Source organism: Branchiostoma floridae, chromosome 13 (genome assembly GCF_000003815.2).
Source record: "Branchiostoma floridae strain S238N-H82 chromosome 13, Bfl_VNyyK, whole genome shotgun sequence".
Classification (NCBI taxonomy): domain Eukaryota; kingdom Metazoa; phylum Chordata; class Leptocardii; order Amphioxiformes; family Branchiostomatidae; genus Branchiostoma; species Branchiostoma floridae.
Genome location: NC_049991.1, coordinates 16,708,682 through 16,734,512, shown reverse-complemented (window position 1 = coordinate 16,734,512; position 25,831 = coordinate 16,708,682). Strand labels below are relative to the sequence as shown.

General features: G+C 39.8%; 1 protein-coding gene across 1 annotated transcript; it reads left to right on the top strand.

The window, feature by feature from the left end:
- Positions 1 to 686: 686 nt before the first annotated feature.
- LOC118429114 (rhomboid-related protein 2-like) lies at positions 687 to 25,831 on the top strand. The gene is made up of 10 exons (XM_035839498.1): positions 687 to 1,189; positions 11,271 to 11,762; positions 15,420 to 15,443; positions 20,365 to 20,529; positions 20,933 to 21,178; positions 22,398 to 22,552; positions 23,040 to 23,152; positions 23,651 to 23,751; positions 23,990 to 24,050; positions 24,283 to 25,831. Exons 2-10 carry the CDS (start codon positions 11,505 to 11,507, stop codon positions 24,513 to 24,515), a joined length of 1,356 nt encoding a protein of 451 aa, XP_035695391.1. The 5' UTR covers positions 687 to 1,189; positions 11,271 to 11,504; the 3' UTR covers positions 24,516 to 25,831.

The following is a 25,831-nucleotide window of genomic DNA, read 5'->3' as shown; positions in this document are numbered from 1 at the left end:
AAGCCAACCCGACCTGACCTCAAAAATCTCTTCAGGCCAGTTTGGTGTCAAGGCTTGCCTTAACCTCGCCCACACCGCTAGAGGGCGCTTTTGACGCGGGCTGGTTCTATACTCAAACTCAAAGCAGGGCAAGGGCAGGAATGCACACCGTTAAACGAAATATGAAACCTTATGAACCACGCTAAATGGGTATAAAGTGAAGAGGATAAATGCAGTACATTTACGAATAGAGGTACGGAAAACATCAGTCCCTATTTTAGTGGAAGGGAACTTCTTTATGTTTTGTTCACTACATTTTAGCTCTTTGGTTGCTGGAAAATACTACTTTGACTCATGTTTGGTTAAAATATATTAGGACGCCACAAGAACTATCTCCGTCTTACGTTTTTAAGACACTCGGCAGCGTTGCAATTATCATTGAACTCATGTATAACTTATAGAAAGGCTGATTTTTTTGCTCACTCCATCCTTAGTACTATAGTTTCTACCAAGGAGCTTTTATGATAAAAGCTCCTTGTTTCTACCAAACTTCCCTTGAAAAAACAACTTGTAGAAATCGGCCAAACAGGACACAGTTTGCCTTGGAGATCAAATACTTCGAACTAAAACTTTTTTTTCTGGCAAATCAATCCGGTCTCCATCTATTAAATGAAAAGGAACGTTACATCCCGTTTTCCTTGCATTCAAAAAGTTTGTTGTGGGTTTTGTTTTACGCGCCGGGAGATACCACTCTGGGGAATATGAAACTTTTTAGGGGTGGTCAAGCGTCAAATTAGAAAAGGTAAAAGATCGTACGTTAACAACGACAATATTCAAGGCATAATCATACTGAATGCATGCCATTATTAGCGCATCATTTCTATCTATCTATTCAATATGACTGTATTAGAATGATTTCTTGCAAATCTGAAGTTGTTTTTCTTGTGGGGTCGCCCCTGTATTTCCCAGAGCGCATGCCTGGTGACCCCACTTGACCCGCCCCAGGGGTGAGACCAGGCATGCTGGCATGAATGAGTGTGTTGTGATTTGATCCTCCGTTGGTGCAGCGGCGGTGTGTGTGTTTTCTCTCTCCCCTTCTTCCCTCCAGAATTCCACACCAAATCTTCTACAGCACAGTCCGCTGTGTGGACAGACCACGCGAAGAAACAGCCAAGAATCTGGACCGAAATCCCGGAGTAGAAACTCCGAGGTAAGCGTTAGTTCGCTGTTTTTAGTTTCAAATTCCCAAAAACTAGCATCTCCGTTTCCCAGCTGTTGTCGACCATGCTTCAGGAGTGTGGGAAAAGTTGCCTCGAAAAGTTTTGGTAACAATCAAGAGGGCAGGACACAAAGGCGGAACCCAAGCTCAAGAGGCTGGAACCTGAAAACGTTTTGCATTTGTGTGGCTTCATGTTGAAATGGTTCCATTTGATGTGCCCGTCTTGTCTTTGTTCTCAAACAGATCGGACCGATTGTTTTAGTTTATTGCCTAAGTACTGCGGAATGAATTATGCATAAGTGTTTTGTGGGTAGTAGTATTTCTGACCAAAGCGACGTTTTTTGTATCACCTTGAGGAATGCTGCTTTTTAAAGAATGATTCGTGGGAACATTTTATTCAGGTCTTGGTGAAAAAAGTTTTTTTTTTTTTTTGTAACTGACACTCCAAGACAGTCCAAGTCGTCATATTTTATCATTTTCCTTGATTTATTATTTTGAAAGTGTCTTTATATTTCTTACAAGCATAATTTAGACATCTTTATCAATGTTTAGTAATTTGCTCAGTCCTATATTTCCTATGTTTCTAATCAATGTATTCACTTCCAAATGCTGTCGACTTCAAACAGTCACGGTATGCTTGTGACACACATACAGTGTCCAAATAGTAAGTTCAAGTTATCCAACATTGCCAGCAAGCATTTCCTATCATAGTCAAACCAGCTACATGTATTTAAAACAAATCATTATACATCATCAAGAAATATTTGTTTTTTTTGTAGGTGTAGTTTTGACGTCATAGGAGTTGCCATGGATACTTGTTTTTTCTGTTTAGTTTAGAAGTTATTTATATAGGTAACGTTAAGTAAATCATGTAACAAGTAACAACATCTTCTGCCAATACTGTACAAGTGTGGATTCATATGCATGGTATGTTATCTCAACGTAGAATCTAAGGTAAAGTTTCACTTCCCATTTTGATTGACCTGTAGCTGTTAGAGGAAATCTTGTGGTCAGGAACACTTCCAGTCAGGAACTAGTCCTCTAAACACAGCTGCATGGGGGAAGGACTACTGTAACACTAGACATACTCAGGGTGTAATTTCTTGTGCCTCTTGTTGCTTGTCAACATCATGGCTTAGTGGAGGGGAGAGTACAAGTTACTGTGATCTTCTCTGTAAATGTTTACTTGTGAGCGCTTGAGCGAGGAAGGCTTTGGTACCTGCCGACTTGGACTCATCAGTTTCACATGGCCGGTCTCTGCTTGTGTGGTTCGTAATGAACTACTGTAAATGCATTTAAGTTTGCAGGGATTTAATTTTGCGGTATCAGGAAAAGGGACTTTTCGCGGTGGATTTAAGTTTGCGGTAACACCATAGACTGCAGTCTAATACCATAATAGAAAAATGTTCGCGGAGGTTTTAAGTTTGCGGTAAAGTGGTCACCGCCAAAACCGCGAACATTAATCCACCGCGAACATTTCTGCATTTACAGTATCCTCAGGGTCAGTCTGGCCCTGTGTTCCAGCCGACCGCCTGTTGGAACCATGTTCTTCACCGTGGAAGGCATGTCTGGAATGTTCCTGGTATGGCAAATGCAGGCCTTTGTTACCTCCGAACATTCCGTATTGCTTATGTCTTAGTTCTGACGTTTTTCTTCAAGGTTAAACGGTCAGTTTCTTTCCTTTTTATTCCCTGTTCTTTTAACGCCCAAATACATTGTGTAACTTACGTAGTCTCTTTACTCTGTAATTACGACTGAAATTTGTCAAATTGATTTAAAATGAAACCTTTGCTCATTTGAAATGTTTGTCAAGACATCACGATGACATCAGCAATTATAGATGAGAAAGTGTAAGTCTGAAGAATAGTGCAGATAAATGTTATTGGTGTCATAGCCTCCTTAACTCAAGTTAATTGGAAAAGAATCCACTTATCGAGAAGAGTAGACCTGGTATTGATTGAAAACAACCTGTGACAGGTATCATTGCACTTATTAGGTATAGAAACCCTATTACATTACAGTTTTAAACAACCGAAAAAAGTCTTGGTTGGTCTCAATCTTGATCTTGGCTGCTTTACCTCTTACCCTCCCCCTGACTCACAGTTAATGCATCCCCCTCTCAGGGGGGAGTGTCATTAATCTCTTTGATGATGGGTTTCCCCCAGTGGCTGACAGCACCCACCATTACCTCCTGACTAATGACACAGTTTGTGGAAAATATCGGACAATTATGCTGTTTTCTTGTAAGTGGGCACTTCCTATTTCTGGGAACACAGAGGGACTTCCTTTCAGTAAGGAAGGAAGAGATTGGGAGTTAGAACCCTGGAGGAAGGAAGTGAATCAGTCTTGTGAACTTTTTAAACTTCTTAAGGTCATCAAGTCTGTCCTCTACATCCTGTGTCACACCATTTGTCAGGTTTGTTATTGCTTCCTGCTTCCTGTTATAAAAATAAATACCAACATAAATGAACTAAAAAAATAGAAAATAACATAGGTTTGTACAAACTTGTTATTGCTTCCTGCCTTCTCAAAGTTTCTGTTATAAAAATAAAAGCTCGCCAAATCAAAAGAATTAGGTTTGTCTTCTTGGACCCTGAAACATGGACAAAAATAGGTAACTGCAGTGTTTTTTTGTACCGTTAACTGGATCAGAAAAAGTGATTGAAAGTTTGATAGGACGGATTGTGCATAAAATTCTTGAAAGATTCCCCGATTGTTAAGCCTTGAGGAGAGCAACTCGTTCCCTTTGTGCCCATGTGACAGGTCCCTGCCCTGTCATCACGTCCGGGTCATGGGCTGTTGACCATGTAGAGCGGTCACCAAAAGGGCCTGTCACTTTGCCGCCAGGCGCGGGTACTATATGTCCAGTCCGACCCCCCACCGTGCCACTACTGCAAAACGGGAAATGTTCACAGTGATTTTATTTTTAACCTCTTCGAAGAAAACTTGAACCCTCTACGAACATTTCCCTGCATGGCAGTTTCATCTGCAAACTTAACACCACCGGTAACACTCTTTTTTATTCTATACCACAGAACACAAACCTTTCACTGTTTCTCTGTCAACCTTTGAAACATGCTGCCAAAACTATCCTGTCCCAACTATAAAGCAAGTCCAGTAGATTAATTGCTTCCTTATAGAGCCATCAAACAGAATAAATATTTCCCTCTTCCCACTCAGCACATAGTTTGTAATCCCAGGCCATTGCTTTGGTGATCAGCATCCGTTTTCATCCCCACACAAAAGGGACTGCAGCAAAGTGGACAGCTTCTCCTGGGAAAGCTGATAGCTAACAAATAATGTTGGCTGTGCTGCCCTTTCTGCCTGCTTGTTTTCAATTACAGAGCTTTTAACACTCTTGTGACTGCTACAATACAGAGGCTGGGGGATCTGGAAGTGAGGACAGTCAAGCAAGTATGTTAAATACTTCTGAAGATAGAGTTATCCAACTCCACTAGCTCTGAAATTTATACATGTATCAAGAAGATATAGTGTCAGGCTTGTTTTGGGCATATTTGTTGGTGTTACTTTACTGTTTTCTGGAGGTATTTTATTTGTTTTCTTGAGGTTTACTTCTACAGAGGTACATACCTCAAGAAAACGTCGAAAACACCTCCAAATGCGCTTAAGAAAAGCCCGCCCAAGTTCTCCGTTTGCTTGGAAATTATTTTGAAGTGAATTACTAATTGCTGCAGGTTCGTGTAAAAGACTGTTACTGTGTTTATTTATGTTTGAGGGAGCCAGTTCAGGTGGGGGTGTAAATTCTGGACACAACACAGGGCAGTTGTTTGGTTTGAATTCTCCAGGAGGTGAAACTGAACACCCTGCTGTCTGCTGTACCCTGGGTTGTGTGTTGTCCTCACCTAACTCACTGAATGCACACAGTGACCCCATTCACACTCAGAAAAACGATTCGAATAAAACATGTTATCCGAATAAAACTACCCGATCCGAATAAAACTTAGCAGTATGAACGCTCCCAAATCACTTGGATTTCATCGATTCGAATCCCTCGCGATCCACCTCGGGGAGGTAGATAGAACTCCGGGAAGTGGATAAAACTGCGCCGCGGGGAGTCTCGATTCGTACGATTCGGCAGTATGAACGCGCAAGTGGATAGGATTCACTTTAAGTGGATAGGATGCAACTTATCAGAGGTGAGTTTGCTCATTTAGATTAGAAGTTTTTCTGCCAGTCCGAGTCTGAAAATGTTCAAAGCACAATGTTGTTCCACCAATCATGGCTTCGCTCCCGCTCCCAGATCGTTCTGTCTGCCTCTCTGGTGGCGTACATCTGAGCTGTACTACAGCTAGCCCAATATGCAGAAGACTTTGTCGGTGAAACCCTCTCGCGATCAAAGATCGTCGATTGCGTTCCCTTCTACGACTACAGAACATTCTCCAGAGGAACAACAGCATCAAAAGTTCATGAGTTGGTGGATTCCCGCCATTTTGAGCTGTAAGAAATGACGCTACCCTTTGACCTCAACATAATGTTTCATTCGGATAAGACTGAGGGCGCACTAATCGGATTGCCGGAGACGAGTGTGAACGCAATTTTGGATCGGATAGAATTTTTTTTATTCGGATAAATGTTTTATCCGAATCGTTTTTCTGAGTGTGAATGGGGTCAGTATGTTCAAAATATTCGATGGAAGCCTGTGTGATAAAACTTTGAAGCCTGTGTGTGGTACGACTTTTTATCACCTGGTCAGGAACACCTGTATGAAACGTTATTGCGGCCCATGTATGACATAAACGTATGTATAATTCAACTGAAACAGTGGTTTGTTTGATAAAAATAGCACATATCTTTTTTCACCGTATAAACTTAATAAAAGATGAAGGTTTCTGTGGATTTAGTTAGCAAATGTCAGTTTGCCCTAACTACCTAATCTCCAAGCAGATCCTACGATGGCATAAGATAGTGCTAAACTGGCCAAGGAGTGTAGTCAGCCAAGAGCCTGAGGTGTACATTTGCCAACAGGCAACACACTCCTAGGCCGATTACACTCCTCTGGCAGCTTGGATACTTATTCTTTTGAAAGTTATGCTACGTAGGATCTGCTTGGAGATGACTAACTACCCACATCAACCCAAGAAGAGAGGAGGGCTAAACTGTCAGAAGGTAGAAAATATTTATTTACTGGTTCTATATACTATAGCCTTGGGCCACAGGGTAACAGGAGGATTAGGAAAACACTGTGGTATGGTAAAGACTATAAACACCTGATAAATCTTGATGATAAGGTGACATGGAATCAGGGTGGATTCCTAGGCAGGGCCATGTTTTCCTGGCTGGAGCCTGTTGTATGTCAGGGATGTGTTGATACATGTTTTGTACATGTACTGTACTGTAGTCAGCTAGTAATGGAATGGTCACTAGGGTTCAGACCAAGTTAAGCATTGCATTACCTCTCACGAGATGCAAGGATGTATCACTACCTTAAAATAGTGTTTGTTTTTTACTTTAGACTGTTTACCAATATTAGAACTGACTGTGTAGTTGTAACAGGGAAATGACGAACAAATAATGAAGGCAAATCTAACTTGTTATTACTCAAGTTAAATGCTGATGGATGACAAAGCATTCCTGTGGGTTTTGTGCCTGTGTTGAAATCAATTCAGAAGTCACACAAAAGCTGTGCAGGTTTATCTTGCATTTCCATATGTACACGAATTAGCCAGGAATCCTGGGGTATGAAATTGAAAAGGACAATTCCTTTTAGAAATCAATCAATCTCTGTCATAATCTGCATGCCTGGTGGGGGTTTGGACTTCTTGCCTCTTTTTGGCAAAGTGTAGACAAGATATTTTTTAATGCACTGTAAATTGTGGTGAAAACTTTTTATCCTGTTATCATAGCAAGATGTACTCTCCAAGCAGAGGTTAGGCTCCGGCTGTTTTCGGACGTTTTTTAGGCTTTTGTTATCAGGCTTTCTATTTTGTAAGTAAACGTTTTCTTTATGTTTCGCGGCTTACTTACTTTATAACAAACCTCTGCTTGGACAGTAAGCAAGATGGCCATATTTTGGGCTTACAGTTTTTTTTGTACCTCCCATGCCTTCCCCCAGAGGCAACATCCATGTGTACATGCTGTCAAACCTTCACAAGGAAGCAATGCAGTCCACTGAAGTCTGCCTAGTCTAAAGGCCCATAGCCTGGATACCATACCCCAACCTCAAAAATATCTTGCACGATAGATACTTGAGACCGGGCTGGGGTTTGGTAACCAGGCTAAAAGGCCCACAAACCACAGTTCTCATGTCCCAGGTCCCAGCTCGACATGTCACAGGTACTTATCCCACAGTAGACAGTCTGGCAGGGGCTTGACACCGGCCATTGTTGTGGTCTGACCCGGGAGTTGATACCTTTTCTTCACCGATGCCACAGAAACCCGGGTCTCTATTGTGGTCAGGCCTCTTCTGGCCTCTTCACTACGGTCTTCAGCTATTCCCAGCTTTAAAGAGGCTTCTATCAACTGTGTACTAATATCAGCTGACATAGAAAAAGGACAAACCATTTTCAATAAATGGAGGGAAGATGTTTTTACACAAGGACATGCTTGAAAAATTTATATTTCTATCATTATTTATATAAAACAATAACACATCATATATTTTTTTCCCCATAAGTGCTCAATGAACAGACTTATCTCTACATTTGGCATAGTCCCCTCCCCTTATTTGCAGTGGTCCAGCCCAATTCCCTAAGGCAAATCAGACCCACGCTACTCTGATACAGTAATAGTACAAACTGGTAGCACAACACACAGCAGTCACCTACCATCTTGAGCAATCTTGTGGTAAAGGTATGTGGCATTTTGCATCTCCATGTTATATCTACTGTTCACCAGGCCTGTCCACCAGAACTGTCCAGTCTGAATGATTCATTGCTCCCTAATTGTTCCTGTAATTGTTTAAAGCCCCCCTGCCCATGTGAAGCATGCTGTGTGTGATTCCACATGCCAGGTTTGAGAAATTACAGATGTGCCAGGTTTTAGTGGTACAGTACATGTAGGTCAGGTTTCTTGGCATTGGTGATATTGTGCTAAAGTTGAGCATATGTAAAGGTACTGAAGATAACCATATCAGGTAGCCTACATGATTTGGTGACTGCCAAACAAAACTTGCTGCACAGCAAAGTGTTGTTAGTATATCCAATCAGACCTTCAATATGATGTCAGGAAATAATCTGAATTGCAAAATAATATATTATAAGAGGTCAATTTGTTCCATATGTTAAGTACAGTAATATTTTGCTTTCTGGTAGTTTGGAAATATCCTAAAAATGTGTCATTCTTGTCTTGATTGAAGAGTGTGTCATTGTTTATAGACACCTTCTCAGCAAGCTGAATTTCACACCTTGATTTGCCAGGTAAATACCAAGACAAACAATCCCAGGGGTGTCTGTTGGGGAGTCAACTTGATCATCTGTCAACACATCGCCGTCCCTCTCCTGTTTGGTATTGGTTTAGTCCATGTTTTGTTTGTATGGGCTGTGCCAAAAGTTGTGTATGGGGGTGGAAGACTTTGCGAAGCAAATCTGACTGATATTGAAAAGTGGGTACAGGGTACAGCCAAAAAGTCTCACCATGATGTATTTTACAACGTACGTAATTTATGTGTGTGTATGACAGCTGATGGACTAAGGAAGTATCCAAGTATGTAACTCGTCCAAAATACTACATTCTGGTGTTGAGGCATCTAACGTAAGTCAATAAGTGTGTAGCATTAGATGTATAACCACAACACGTGACAACAGTCAAAAGAACAGCAAACCACACTCCAATTACTCAATACCTTACTGAGGTGGAGTTCTCATTATAGATTCTTCAGATTTTTGCTTTGAATCCTGGCATTCTCCTTGCCACCAAAGCTTGAAAGACCACATTTTTATTGAGAATAGCGGCATTGTTTTCTGGATGAGAGTGGGACTTGGCCGTGAATATTATGCGTTGAAAGACTATCAGATTTATGCCTTTGAATCCTGGTATTCTGTCTTATTGCCACCAAAGCTTGAAAGACTGCATTTTTATTGAGAATAGCCCTATTGTTTTCCATACAAGAGTGGGACTTGGCCATGAATGTTGATGTGTTGAAAGAAGTTCGCCACAGCTTGGTGTGTGTGCTGAGCCTTGAGTTGATCTTATTTAGCATCAAGGCAGAAAGGGATTAAGTCGTGGCCGACGTAGACTTGTTCTGATTGGTGCGAGGTTGTTACACACGCTCAGTCTGCCGCGGCAGTGTTTGTTTTGCTCGGACGCTCTGAAAGATTGGCGAGTGGAAGGTTGTGATTAAGCACTGCCAACAGCGAATGAAGTCTCCACAACACTGTAGAAGGTAGGAAAGGTGTACAACTTTGTGCTGACATACATATACATGTGTAGCTAAGCTTGTGATGTCTTCCTATGCTAATAGATAATGTCTGTATTCACCTGTTTTGTAGCTGTTCTGAACTGATTCCACTGACAAGGCTGCAGTGTAAAAGGGAGGTGTTTATTCTTGGCTTATCTGCGAGTTGTGCCATGGCTACCGAAGCATTTTCAATATCACAAAGAAACCCTGTGTGTACATGGGGAGAATTGTTACAGTATAAATGTAATTTCTGATTTCGCATACATGTATCTTGTGGTCCAGTGCCAAATATTTTTCCTGATTCAATGAATGTGTTGGACGGTTTGTAAAATGAGATGATAAAAACTGGGACAGTGCAGCATGTTATATAAAAAATGTCATAAATTACATTTTTCCCTCATGGTTGCCAGGCTTTTCAGCTTTGATATGCTCTTTAGATTGCCAGCCTTTTAAGCTTTTACTAGTACTATAATACCATGTGCCTGAGAGTGTATCAATTTGCCAGGAGCGTACAAAAACTCGAAAGGCCACTGGCATCCTGAGGCTAGTCATAAACTGCACTATCTACCAATTGAACATGTACAGCATACAGTAGTCTTTATGAAGCTCAGTCTGTATGGACAGTTGCCAGGGTAGGCTGGAGTGTCTCAGTCCTCGCTCCTCTAACTAGAAGGAACACTTCGGCATTGTTATTTGCGTACAATGGCGTTATCTGCCTTCATCAGGCTTTAGGAGCAAATTGGTCGTGAAACTGAAGCATCCCAGGTTGTCCTGGTGTTGATAGATAAAATACCTCTCTAACTATGTGGCTGTAACTTTTTAGCAACAAGATCTCAACTTTTAGAGACCTCTGATTGTTTTGAACCCTTCTACTGGAAAATGTGCTTATAGCTGTTTGCTATTATCTAGGTGATGCTCCATGATTCCATCCCTGGAGTTTATATGGCAAAAAGAAACCTGGAGTAACCAGGATCTTACTGTATCACTTTGTTAGGACAGAAAACAATGGTGTATATCTAGAGCTCAGACCGTATTACTTGGCAGAATTGGTTGATTAGTCACACTGAATGCTTGTTAAAGCCACCACCCATCCTGTGTGACATTAGCTGACAGCTTGACAGGGCATGTGACTATGTGTTGTAACTTGTATGTTACCATATAGGGTACGGATAGCCTTGAGAAACTCTGTACGCACAGAAGCGACTTATCCACAGCATGTGGAACCTGTCTGAATGTAAAGCTATGTAAAGACTCTGTACAGACAGGTTACAGCATTCCTCGCTATGGCTCGTACACATTCTGATACAAGTTACCACATACATCAAATAATTGACAAAAGTGGACAGAGTTGAAGTTACTCCTCCCTTTTCTCGTAAGCTTTTAATCTGTTTGCAGAGGATTTGAACAAATAAAACTTCTAGGTTGAGTGATTAAGATTGTTTTATTTGTAAGTGTAAGGAAAATTGTTATATTTGAATTTTTTTGTAACCTGAAGACCGGAAATAACCACCTGCAATTTGCATAAACATTTTCGAGATAGTCATAATATATAAATAGACACAGACAATTTACAACTATGTTGGTTGGAGAATATGAGATTCTGTATCATGGCTCACATATTGCAGGATAGCCTAAATTTTACGTGCTATTGAGCCCTGAAGAGCATTCTTTGCTGCTACATCGAGTGTGATGAACTTTTCTTTCTCCTTATCACAGGTTTGTGCAACAGATTACGACTTGAGGACCTGGACTGGAGCTTGACCACCCTGTAACAACAAGCCGCAGGGCTTTTCTATGATTTGGAATGGTCCGCATTCCTGCAGGTTGTTCCCACTGCCTTCTGTAAACCCAACAAGCCTCGGATCGCATCGCCAATGACCACGCCGCCACCCCGGGTCTCGCAGGACAGCTGTGTAGTAGGAAGGGACGCTCGGGGACCGTGCTCGCGGAATGGGCGCCATGGAGGGGGAGTGTTACTTCTATGATTTCTACGACTTCGGCGGGGGGCTCGGCAGCATGATCCGGCATGCGCCCGAGCTGGAGGAGATCACCATTCTTCCTGAGACGCCCGCGTCTCCGCTCAACACCACCACCACCACGAACACAAACTTTAACTTCGAGATGAGCGATGACGCCAGTCCGAGAGGCGTGTTGACGCCGGACATGATTCGGATAGAATATCCGCAACTGCCACTGGCCATTGAAGATGTAAGTTCTCTTCTTGGTATTCTACTGCCAGCTGTGTTATAAAGGGTATAGTTTACAAATAACCAATATATTGACAATAATTTGAATAAATCTTGATATTAGACTTACTTGTTTGAAATGATATTGATAATTTTTTAAAAGCAGACAACAAATTCAACCTAAGCAACACACTTAAAATGGTATGCTCCAGTAAAATGCTTTGTAGTCTGTACCATGCACTGTTCACATATATTATGAAGAATACCAGTAGAAAACAATAATAATTGCATTTTACTTTCAGATCAGTACTTAAAAGACAACTTGTCAGCCCTGAGTAACCATTCTCAATGTGTCTGTCAAACTGTACTTAATTTGCGTCAACCCCGCTGGCCTCTTGATTGGTTCGGGAGTTCGGTTATGAAAGTGTCTGTCATGGTGTACTTAATTTGCACCCATACTTTTAGCCCATTAAACAGTTTGGAGGTCTCCGTGTGACCTTTGCAATCAACCTGCTGCTCCACTTGTGTTTGTGAATCAGGGCTTGAAATTCGCATTTGGGAATATGTGCATAATGCCAGCTGGTGCAACTAACCTAAAAGTTTCGGTGTACAAAAGAAAATGATAAAATCATGTTGATGTATATGCAATGCTAGTTCACCTTTTCTGTAGGAAGTAATCTGTATCCATAATTGTATTTAAAAACGGGGTATCTAGCCTATGTCTATCATGTCGATGAACAATCAGTTTCAATTTGTAATATTTTCCAAGTATTACAGTTTGAAACCACTATCTGTCGACTCAGTAAAACCTAATCACAAACCTTACCAATTCTCTTGAGAGCTTAAATCTGAAATTATAAAGCTTGCTGTCTAACAAACTCTGTCATTTCTGACATTGACAACAATCATAATCTGTATACTAGTGCACCTGTATTTATATAATCCTACATAAATATCTTGGTGCAAGCACAGAAAAAAATTGGGTACACAGCTCCAATTTTATGAGCACAGAAGTGCATAATGCACCCAGTATTTCCAGCCCTAACAGTAACATGTAAACCCGGTGAACCCCACAATGCCCCAGTGTGTGTAGACTGTAGCGGCAGGTTTGTGGCTGGGGTGTTTATGTACCTGAAGATTACCAGGTGGGACTGAAGCTGCCATGTTGAGATGTTGTGGTTAAACTTTAAGCCACTCTCAAGTTCATACGAGCAGATTGAAAGGATTGCCTCATTCACCTTCCACTTAGCCTGGGTACCTTCCACTAGGAGTGGGTATTGGTACAAAAAATTCAGGTCCAGGTACAGAGGAACAGGTCCAGGTCAGGACCTGAACATGAACTTGAATCCCCAAAATCATGTGAATGCCTGTATAATCATCTGTTTATTTTCTAATGGGTCCAGAATTCGGTCCACTGATTTTTTTTCACAAGCCGTTTTTTCTGGACTGGTCCTACAAGAAAAAAGGTGCCCACCCCTACCTTCCACTTAAGAAATAGTTAAAGAGATCTACTAATAGAGCATCAGTAATCCCTAAGGTATGCATACTTCAGATACTAGCATCCAGGTGTTCTGGGGAAAGACTCGATAATGTCTGGGGGGGGTGGGTTAAAGGGCAGTCTTATTGCTCTTAAGGTATCCATCAGAATTATGAAAATCTAGTCTTGGAAAACCTCCTTTAGTCTTTGCATAACAGTTGCAGATAAATGTTTAGCCAAATTACTGTGTATCACCATTTCGTGTAAATTTGATTTGGAAAGACTTAAAATTTTCAAAAAATCTTATGTTAAAAATCAACTCTGTTACAAATCAATATGCACTTGTCGTTATTGTACTTGATTTCTGGCATAATCATCATAGTTACTGACACATTCTTCAGGTTATTTTTGAGTTGATGGTATATTCAAAATTCTTATCTTTCCATCTCATCTCACTTCCTTCTTTCGGAAGTACTGTATTGTAAATAACTGTTTGTTATGTCAATTATACCTCCACTCTTGAAATGCCATCTGGCAAAATACCTGACAGAATGCCTTTGTTCAATCATGTGTGTCTTGTGCCCTTACAGTCTTTGATGTCTTATGATATTTTGAAAACAACCTGATCAGGTATCAGTAAAATACCGGTTACCAAATTAGGGCATTTCAGAGCAGAAAGTTCAGAGAGAGCAGTGCGGAACAATTTGAGCCTTGGGTCCTTTTGATATTGTTATCCACCTCCCCAGGTATAAATCATTTCTGACCCCTCACCTTTCCATCCCAAAGAAAGTATTCTTGTGCTCCTTTGGAGACAAAATTTACCAATACAGTAAACCTCTGTCCTATACTTATTATTAGGTGTTAACCACAATTCATAAGGGACTTTCCTAGGTCAGTCATGGTCAAGTTACCATATTATACAAAATTCAGCTGCCTTAACGTGACAGAAGAGGTTGTTGTATTTTCATGTCTACTCAGTTTTGTCATTGCCATTTAAAATTCTTTTAATCTTTGACTGGAGTTTTACAGCCAGTATTTCTAGATTTCTAAACAAAGAACAGTTTCTCATTTCCGTACCTATTGTAAGGGAGAGGTAATTGTTATGAAAGTTGATATACCCCAATTTTCTCAGGGTGGCTGCTTGGCTGACCCTGGCCTATCAAGTCTTGGGTTTCAGACAAATAGCAGACCTAGACAGACTACCTGTGTATGTACAGGTTATCACGGGTTATTGGCAAAATGGCTGCATATTGCACAATTCATCATCATCATCATCCTCGCCGCATATCAGACTTCACTGAGGCGCTGAGGCAGGCACAATTTGGTATATAACAAAGTTTTAAAGTAGAGCATACAACTGATTGATTAATAACATTACAAATTCAACCAGAGCAAGCTGCTGAAGGGACCCAACCTTCACTTTCTTACATGAAAAGCTATCTGCCACCAAAAAATCAATACAGTATATCCAGGGCAAAAGGGATAAAACCTGGAAGTTATGTTGTACCAAGGTAGGCCACCAGAGGGCCCATAATCGACATTGACCTTCGTTTTCCCAACACCTGCCTACATACCAAATACATGTATTATCGTAATCCATCCAGAGGTTTTTAAGCAAATTAGATGAACACACACAAGAATTTTAAATTGTAATAAGTTGTATGCTTCGCATTTGCTTATCCTATAATCATTTTTGTGTAAAATAATATATAAAAAGACTGTCAAGCAGTGCAATTCAGCCCTTTGGGCTGCAAGACCGCTTTTAATTTGTCATTCTTGTTGAAATGAATGAATAAACCAATCTACTACTACTACTACTACAAGAGGTATTTAATATTACCTCCTTTCTGTGAAAACATAAGTGTTTTTTTTTATTCCCCCCCCCCCCCTTCAGTTCAGGAAATTGCAATGCACTTGCACAGAGGAATGTTGGTAGATTTGTATCATCAGAAACCCGGAAATGAAAATACAGAACAATACCACATATACATTTGTACATGTACTATCATTTTCCTGACTGTGTTGGTATTCACTAGTTTATCTCTCCCAGACATCTTGATTACAGGGAAAGCATCTTCCTGGTATCATTAATCTTCATTTGTGCATCTGCTTGACAGAAGTATGTCACATTCATCAACTTCTCTTTTGTTTCCCCTCTGCTGGTCCTGTTGATCTGCTGGCCTGCCCGTTGGTGCCCTGTAGAAGTGGAAGCCACTCTTTGACAAGGTATGTGGTTTGAGAATTCTCTGTTTTCAAAATGTATGATGTCATAAATGATCCACATGTCTCTTGAAATTACATTTTACCACTGTCAAAAGGGTACAGTCACCGTAATGTACCAGTACCAGTACTGTATTTGAATTTCGCACTTCTCTAGGTTACCAGTGTATATTCCAATTGTCTCAATTTTATGCACAGTTTTTATCAAGATCGTCAGCCAATTTTCAATAATGAGTAGAATTTTTGAAAATGTATGTTCCAATAGTCTGAATGCACAAAGGGTTGAAAAATGATTGTTGTCCAAAATAGATCTTACTTTGAATTTGAAACCTCCAAAATTAAATACACACCCTCCATTGGAACATAATGACCTGTCCCCTCAGCAAACTCAAATTAACATTGAAGTTGACCCTGTAAGTGAGAAGCTTGTATTTCCCTGACCCATGGCCGCCAGGCATGTAAGCTTCAGTGCAAATCTGTGGTTTCATCTTCCCTGGAGCCATGTTCTCTTCTCTACAGTGGCTTCCAATGTTGCCAACCAAAAAGAAACAAATTGAATGTTATTTCAGCTTTGTTGATGCTGTACTTGTGTGTGGTATTCATAAACTGTGATGCCACAACATAGGGGTAAAGGAAGTTGTTTCCTTTCACAACAGTAGTGAGGGCTAAAATATACAAAGTGTAGTAACTGTTACTGTAACAGTTGTAAAGGCCTTGCGTGGGATACAAGGTATACTTGGAAAAAGTAAGGAGGCTAAACCTCCTTGGAAAAGTTAAAGACAAGAAGGATGTGGGGACTACAAAACAGTACCCAGTATTAAAATCAGACATTTGAAGCAAAAACTTACAAGATATCCCCATATAATATGTAGAGATTGCATTTATATGTTTAACTGAAAGTAAATGCATCATGACCATATCACTGTGTTCTTTTGCACAGCATTGGCTTAGACACAAGTAAGGTACATATATATATATATATACTAAACTTAGACTGTTGAGCCTAAAACTTAAGTAAATGCTTTCCTAAGCTTAAGTAAATGCTTTCCCAGCACAAGCCTTTGCTTTGAAGGGGTCAAAGGGCTGGTGTTCATCCAATTATCTTGTCACAAGGCATTACAGAAAGGTGTTAAGTAGACATTTGAGCATTTAGGATAGACTAGCCTCCACCTGACCTTCCTAAAAGGATGTGGGAATCGTAGAATTTGGCAAATGGGTTTCAAAACTCCTCTGGAAAATTATTCTACCTATATTTAATAATGACCAGCGTAGTCAATCTGGTAGATACTAGGATAGACAGGCAGGTAAGAACAAGAAATGTTGGTTACTCTGGCCGTTTTATCATTTCCAGGGGTCTCCTAGGCTTTTCTGGATGACTCCTCCATCAAAAAAGAAAGAAGAAGCCTTTGTAAATTTCAATAACTTATACAAGTAGGGGTATGCTGTCAGAAAAGCCTGGGAGCTTGTCAGTACTTTATATGTTTTCATATTTTAAATGCTGCTCTTACAGAGTCTTGGTGTATTCTTGGTATTTTCAGTGTCAATAGTCTTGACTGAAAACAGAATATCGTAGTCATCAACATGACTTCTAACGATGGCCAATTTTGACCAAATATTTCACATCAGGAAACGTTGAGTCAGACTGTTTAGGATTGAGAAAGGGGGTCAGGTGAACCAATGCTCACAATGTGCCCTTGGGAAATAAGTAGGTATATTGAGGCCAGGACTGTGAAGGACAAAAGGATTTAAGAAGATATCAGCAATTTTCGGGGCTGGGTGGATTTCTTTGGCTCCATTGTTGGAGGGGTCACCAGAGGTCAGAAGTTAATCATAAGGTTGAAAATTACTCCTGGAGGTTCCATTGTTGTGCAGGAGTCAAAGGTATGAAAGAGTGTCCTAGGAACTCAAGATGAAAGGAAATTATAGTCAACCAGGCTAACTCTTCTCAGGTCTTGAAATCATCATTAAAGGCACAAGCAGTCAAGCTGATTTGGAGAATTCTAGTTTCAAATGGATATTATGGTCGTACTGGTAGGCTTTATATGCACTCTCATGGAATGAGTGTGTGAGAAAATGAGTGAGTGAGTCAGTCAGTCAAGGAGAGAGTGAGTGAGTGTGAGAGTCAGTGAGAATGAGTGAGTATGTGTGGAAGAGTGAGAGAACGGATTAAGTGAATGTATGAGTGAGTGAGGATGAGTGAGTGGATAAGTGAGTGAGTGAGTGAGAGAGTGAGAGTCATGCAGCGAATGAGTGAGTGAACATAGATATAATTTTATGTAGCTGTGATTAAAAAAATACAGGAAGGAACCACCCATAAAACCAGAACATAAAATAGGATCATTTTTAGCACATAATTTCAATTGAACATTATGAAGCTTTAAAATGACAGGTTTAGATAACTGGGCAGCTACTTGATAAAACACTTTTTTTAATGGTTGGTAACTTGGTAGGGTTTTTGCTTCCCTTTGCATAGCTAGAATTCTTTCGGCTAAGCATACATGAAGTATAGCAGTGTCATCCATCTTATTACATACCCATATGCCACAATACAACTAGACACTATAATTTGAACAGCTGGGTTCTTTTTCCACACTGACACCTCTATTCTGTACCACTGTCCTTTCCATGAAACAATTTTTCAATAACCTAAAAAAAGAGCGATTCTCCTCCCATTTCACCCCACTTGAGTCCGAACAAAGCCAGAATTTCTGTATCTGTATCACGACAAATGGGAACCTCCTATCCATCTACTCTGTCTGAGGAGGCAGACACAGGAGCGAATAGCCAGACAATAGGTAATGCTGGTGCAATTGTGATGCAAAATCTGTGACTCTACTTGATGTATGGCATTCTTTGTTGTTCCAGACATAATAGACTGATCCCCTAGCCGTGTCCACTTCTGTCAAAACATAGAAATGCAAAATAAAAAGTATGAAGATGCAAATATTTGACGGACATGCAGTCACTCTCTGATTGGTTGAACAGATTATTGCCATTCTCTCTTTGGTTGGACTGCCAATTGTGATGGACAGATAGGATTGGTCTATTGTGACCAAATGATATTTAAATTTGAGAAAACCTGATATTTAAGGTCTCCGAGATTTTTTTAAGCATTGCTGTGTCATCAATATTTTGGCTTACCCTTATGATAGAAATGTGCTTTCATATATGGTTGTGAACTTTGCAAGTACTTCATTAACAAATACACAGAAATTTCCCTATGTCAATCTTAATACATTCAGCTACATATATAGAACTTCTTATCTTTAATGTTGAAAGGTCTCCTATCCTACAAATCTAGTGATGTCTTTGTCTCTCATCTTTAAGCAACTGTGAGGAGTCAAAGAATTTGACTGAGAAAAAAAACTATTTTTGAGAGGATTCAACCCCCTTGTCAAGAGGACTTAATAAGGAAGACAGCTAGGCACCTTCTGGTCTTCCAAAGTAGCATAGGACTGTCCTGTAATTCCTCTTTTGATTTTTAAAAACTGCATCTTCATGTGGTGTAGTAGGGAAGCTTGAAGAGTTTTTCAGTCAGTCAATACATTATCAACTTTTTGCTTGCTATATTGGCAAGTATAAGTCGCAGTTTTTTTATAAGCACTGATCATCTTAAGTTATGGCTCCCAACATCAGCATTGCTGCCTTCTGTATTGCATCGTTGCAATTTTAAATAGAATGAAATAAAATAAAGTAGATGACGTCTATCAAATAGAATTATTTTTAATTCAGACTGCCACAATGAACTTGAAAGCTGTTAAAACATAGCATTTCAAGTCCGTACCATGTCTATATGACAAAATAATGTCTGAAATAACATCACCAAGGCCTTTGACCCAGGTTAAGTCAACTTTGTTCAATCTGCAAGACCAAGATGAACTATTTCCTAATATCAACACTAATGTTTGGTCAGGAGGCTCTCCCAAATATTTGCAGACTTGAATGTGACATGTGCCTGGTACATGTTGTAGATTCTTCTTGCTGACAGGAGGAAACATGAACTTGACAGACGATCGTCTGGTCGTGTTCTATTCTGATCCCAAGGTCATAGAGATAATCTGGTGTGACCTCCCACATAGGCACACAAGGTCGTATAAGTCATTCCCCACACCCCATATTTGAGACATACCAGAATGCTAAATGCAAAATAAAATTTAATTGAGGATATCTTTTATTAGTTTAATAGTTTTGTTCAATTTATCGTTAACAATTTTAATCAACGTTACCCACGAAAAGTTTGGAACTGTGCAATTTATTTGGTTGGCAGTTGCTATTTTTACTGCAGCTTAATCTGTATGCCTTTCTTGTTACATTTATGATAGAACAAATAGTAGTATCAAAAGAAAACTGTCCAAAAGTATTTAGACCACTCATCAAGACCACAAGACAGGAATCCTCAAGTAGTTGTCCCAAGGCAACACTGATGAACTATGTTTGATACTTGGTTTGCTTTGTAAGTGCTTCCATGCACAGCCTAGCATCTTCCGTATTAAGTGCAGCATCCCCCATTCTCCAAGTATGCACAGTTTAGTTATGCAAGAGGACATCCTGGGGAAGGTTGCTTTATCTTAAGTTACATTTCATCAGGGTGGCAGATACATGTATGTTATAAGCAACCTAGTAGAATAATGTCAATAGATGTTATGGCAAATGCACATGCAACTGGATTATGTGGATATGACTTGCAAAATCATATCCAGGTGCTGGACAAGGTGATACACCAAATTGCTATATGGTGTACTTAGTATCTTATTACCTAGATGTCTATCTTTCGCCGACTTCAGTAGATGTTATATGCTACTTCTCTATCACCCCCAGTATGACCTTGACCGTGATGGCATGATCTCCGTGCAGCGGTTCCTGCCAGAATTATGTTAGTAGATAATGATAACAATAACAATAAGCCGCTACTACTCTATCCCCCCAGTACGACCTTGACCGTGACGGTGTGATCTCCGTGCAGCGGTTTCTGCGTGTGCTCCAGCACCGTGACATGGCGGGAGACATCGACGCCCACCACCTCAGTCTGGTGCAGGAGCTTCTACAGCAGGACGACATGGGCAACATCAGCTTCCAGCAGTTCGTCAACATTGTAAGGGTTTTTCCATTTTTCATTGTCAGACATAATGTTATAACATGATAAAGCTGAAAGGAAAGGGCTTTTAGAGCTTGTACTTAGTTTAACAGTTTGTACTACATTGGTATGACACCTCTTGAATTGTTCTAAACATGAGTCAAATATGTTGTTCCTGATCAAAATGGCAACATTAAAGAGATTACTTGCAAATCAAACAAAATTTATATTTTTTTCTACATGCCACTCTTCTTTATCTGATCATGAATAGAGAAAAAAGTCTTGATGTCTTGGCTTTCATTTGCAGTAAGATTATTTCAGCTGCAGCAGATATAGTGTGGTACACAGATTTCAGAAAATTTCTATTAAGTATACCAGCATATCATCGTTTTGACTGTGTCTTTACCTGCTCTTCAACCAGATGAGTAACAAAAGAAGGAACAGTTTCCGTTCTGCGGTCCTGTCGAGGGATCGATGTCTAAACAACGGCGACGTCAGCAGCTACCAGCTGGTGCAGCCTGACGACCTGCCCAAGACCTGCTTCCAGAAGTCTGTCCACAGGGTGGCGAAGGAGGTCCTGACGGAGGAGTCGGACAGGAAGATTTACTCTGACTACTACAGCTGCTTCCCTCCTCCACTGCTCATGATTATACTCAGTCTGGTTCAGGTGAGTTCGGGAAAAACTCAACGGGCATCACTTTAAATCTAGAAGTTATGGTGTTTGCGGCACTGCCTTTGAATGCTGTGAAGAAGATTTTGATTTTTAACAGGCACATGGATAAAATTTGTAAAGCCTTACTTGCATCAATCATAACGAAGCAATTTGATCTGCAGTAAAATCCAGGTGTATTTCTTGTAAAGAAAATAGTATTCCCAGGCCTTCTTTACTTAAAATCTGTACTATATGCAATATAGTTGGATCTCAAAGGTCTCTTTGATAGAATTTGTGAAGTGTGATTGCTTAATAGGTCATCTCTCTTGTCTTGAAGATTTGTCACTGTATCCATTTTTAGGTTTTAACTGTAAAGATTTGTCTGAAAGTTTGGTGTTATCGTGGCTCTTAACACTCCTGTTGACCTTTCATGCATTGACAAATGAACACCCATTTTGTGTAATGGTTCAGGCGTTTAAAAATACATTTGAGTCAGTTATTGGGCTATTACACGGGATTAGTGTACTGCAAATGAATAGACCATAAACCTAAATCATCGTAAATGGTATCTAAATAACCACAGATTTGGGGGCCAATCTGGTCAGTCTGCCTGAATTGACCAGTTAAACAGGCATGAAATTATGCCTACAGGGTCTTTTTATTTCCTTTCGGGGGTTAGTATTTACACTGATGGAAATCAAATGAGAGGACTGTTTAGTTCTAGTGCCCTGTGGTGAGAAAGGTTAGGTAGATTGGCTGCTACATATGTAATGGCAGTAAGTTCCAGGTCAGAAAGGATGAAAACCCGGCAGCCATATAAAGACTGATTGGTAGATGTTTGGTGTATGATTAATGGTTGATAAGAATTGAAGAGATGAGATGCCTGCGTGACCAGTAACATGTTGGGTATTTCATACATGCAAACAATGCTATGCCCCGTATGACAATAGCCTGGATACCAGACCCCAACCCAACAAACAAGAACATGCTTGTCTCTGTTTTCCTTCATCAGTTATTATATAGGTACCAAACAAACTTATCAAAAAGGGTAAGGGTGACCCATGTGGTTTCCTTACTTTAAAGACACAAGCCGTAGAAAATCTACCTTGCTCTACTATAGCTAGTATAAAAATTGTCAACCTCAACCATTACCCTATTATGTAGAGGAATGTATAGTTCTTAAGGCTAGTAAGATTTCCAAGTTGACAGTTCTGTTTTCTGCTGTCTGTTCCAGCTGGGTTTCTTTGTGTACTATGCTGCTACGTGGGACAGTTTCTCAGCGGCCGGCTGGCTGTCAGGCCCAGTGCCTGTGGACAGCCCCTTCATCTACAACCCAGCCAAGAGACTTCAGATCTTCAGATTCTTCACATACATAGTGCTACATGCAGGGTGAGTAAATGGTATTTTTCTTCGTTGTTGTGTTTGTTCAGATTTTACATGATATGGCTGAAGGGTCTGTATTTTATTTCATTTTCAATACTTGAGTATCTGATTGTATGTGTTTCATAAGAGATGGCAAGATGAAAACAGACAGTGCAAATATATCTTCATTTATATATCTACAAATAAAATCAATATAATCATATATTATACGAAAAAGACTGTATCCATCCATCCAGCTTTCGCCTGTTGTGGTCGTGTCTCTTAGATTGTGTGTCTAAGAAGTCATAAAATAAAGCTTGTTCTTCATCAGAAATGCGAGATTCTACCCAGGCTGCTTGATGTAGTACAGTATATTCATTTATTCTGCTCTATTTCACAGTATGAGGGGAAATGAGAATATGCAGTTCTCAGTTGAAACCATTTTGTTGTACTCACTGCAAATATTGCTTTAGAGTTTAGAGTGACTTAAAACTCATTTGCTGTTGTTCCACAGTGTGGAGCACCTGGTGTTTAACCTGGCGGTACAGCTGCTTTTAGGGGTCCCACTGGAGATGATCCACGGAACCTTCAGGGTGGGGGCTGTCTACCTGGCTGGTGCTCTGGCAGGTCAGTCTTCTCAAGATTGGATCTTACTGTCTTTTAAGTATGCCACACACTATATAAGGAACATGATAAAGTCATTACTGTCTTTTTCTATTGTTAAGACAAATTTGGGAAAGTTACACCTTCCTTTTGAGAATCTTTTTTTTTTGTATACAAATACAGCAGAAGCCATTTAATTGCGCACCCCGTTTGCCAGCGTATTTTGTGCTATTATCCCGGTGGTGCAATTATGTGAAGTTATCCAGCACCGGTTTGGGATTTGGAGATCCCCTGCAATTAACAGAAGTGTGCGGTAATCCGTTGTGCAATTAACCTCTACTGTATCAGAAACAGAACAGCAAATACAAGAGAAACATTTGATTTCCCATTTTAGGGAAATACAAGCCATATCTACGTCATACACATACATTACACAGAAAGTTGTACAGGTCCTATATCTGACTGACAGTGCACAGAAAGTTGCACAGAGTTCCTATATCTGACTGTTTTCCTCCCCTGTAGGTTCCATGAGCACATCCGTGATAGACAGGACTGTGTACTTGGTGGGAGGGTCAGGAGGTGTCTATGCACTACTGGCAGGTCATCTCGCAAATGTCCTAACGGTTAGGATTTTTTGTTATTTTATTGAGTCCATCTACTAGTAGCATTGTGAATCTGTTTGTAGTACTCATTGTTCTACAATGATTCGTGTTCTTTGATAATCATTTACATGTTTTTTTGTATACTGCATACTATTCAGAGCTTCAAGGGCATATCTGGTTGGTGGGCACCGTTCAGGTTACTAAATGAATCTTACTAACATGGGCATGTTATAACTTCTGTACTTTTGAATTGTTACAGAACTATACAGAGATGCAAGAAACATTTGGTATAGCCAAGATTGGACTAATACTTATTATCAGTAAGTATCTTATATAGATTTTATTTTACATAATTTTCCAGTGCAATCTGTTTATCAGTGGTATTTGACTATTTATTTTGGTTCATGTTACTGAATATAAATGTTGTTAAAATGGCATGATCTAAATTGGTGTGTGTTTTGTACTTTTTCCAATATTGTCTAATTGGTCTTGGGAACAATTTTACTGTACCTTCAATTTGTAAGAGTTAAAATTTTTTATTTTTCCCAACAGCTAGTGCAGACGTGGGATTTTCCATATGGAGAAGGTACAACGACCATCCGAAGGACACCCGAGTCAGCTTTCTGGCGCACTTGTTTGGTCTGCTCGCAGGCTTGACTATTGGGTTACTGATCCTGAGGAATTTTGAACAGAAGCTGCATGAGAGAGTCATGTGGTGGGTTTCCTTGGTGGTGTATGCAGCCTGTATCATTTTCACCATCTTCTGGAATATCTTCTACTACTGAATGACGAACATGGAGTTCTGGTACGATCAGCTAGGGGGACTCGCTGTTACAGTACAGTGACAACTGTTTTTGCAGTGTTTGCAGGGAGCAACTCCATTCTACAGCAAGGGATCACTTCCAGTGCAATCTGCTAGATGGCCTTCCTGACAACTGCTACCTCAATACATGTACATTCAGTACTCCTCTGATGTGAATGCAAAACATTCCAATGTGCTCTATTTCAGCGCATAATGAAAGAGAACATACTGAGGCTCTTGTGGTTGTGTTACTGTTTGATATCATTGTATGAAAAAGAGCATAGTCATATAGCCATGGTACATATTATAGTATATAAGTTGAGAAGAGCATAGCCATACACACTAAGCAACACTCACTCGTTCTTTTGAAAGTATCTATTTTACGACCTACCACAATTGAGACAAATTTGGTCAAATGTCTACTGGTGCTAACTTGTCAGGTTATAAGTAGCCAGTAATAGTTTGATTCTCTCAAGGTCTTTGAAAGATAGGAGATATTTTGTACCCTACATGTATGTGCTAGTATTGTGCTTTGTATTTATTGAGTTTTCCTGAATCCATATCCAATGAATTCTGTATAGGAAAATGGACTATTGTTGTTTGATACCAATGTGACAGTGTAGCTAAAAGGTGCAGGGCATCAGCCAATGTTTTATTTGTTGTTGATACTTTTATATCTAAGAGTAGGAGCTTTAATCTAAAGTGCCTTCAAAGTGGTCAATGGCCTTTTTTTTACTAAGAATATCCATAGATTAAGAAAATGTTGATCATTTTGCCACAATCAAATAAATGAGTGAAGAAAGGCAGCTCAGTTGATCAGGTACAAAAAATGTATTAGAATTTACAGTGAAATTTGATGTAAGTTGATATGTTTGTGAAACAGTCATTGAAGTTGCTAATGGTTACCTATTATGTATATGTCCAAATAGTCTACATATTGTCATATAAACAGAAAATGGATCAATTGAGGCATTTGACAGCAATGCTATTCTTTGTACAATACAATTGTTCCCATGAATGATTTTTAATGTACAAAAAGACAACAGTGTATTTGTAACAAGACCACATCTTGATAATGTGACTTATCAAATTGTCACAATGTAGAAAGTGTTAACCAGATTTGTTTCACTTTCAGGAAATTTTCTACCAACAGCTATTTTGACGTTACATGTATATATATGTAGATATTTGTGCAATTGCTAGAGTATGAATACAAATTGTTGCACCTATGATGTTGCCATTTGATGAATAAATTTTGTAGCAGTGTATCATCAGTCCTTTGGTTTACCACTACAAGAA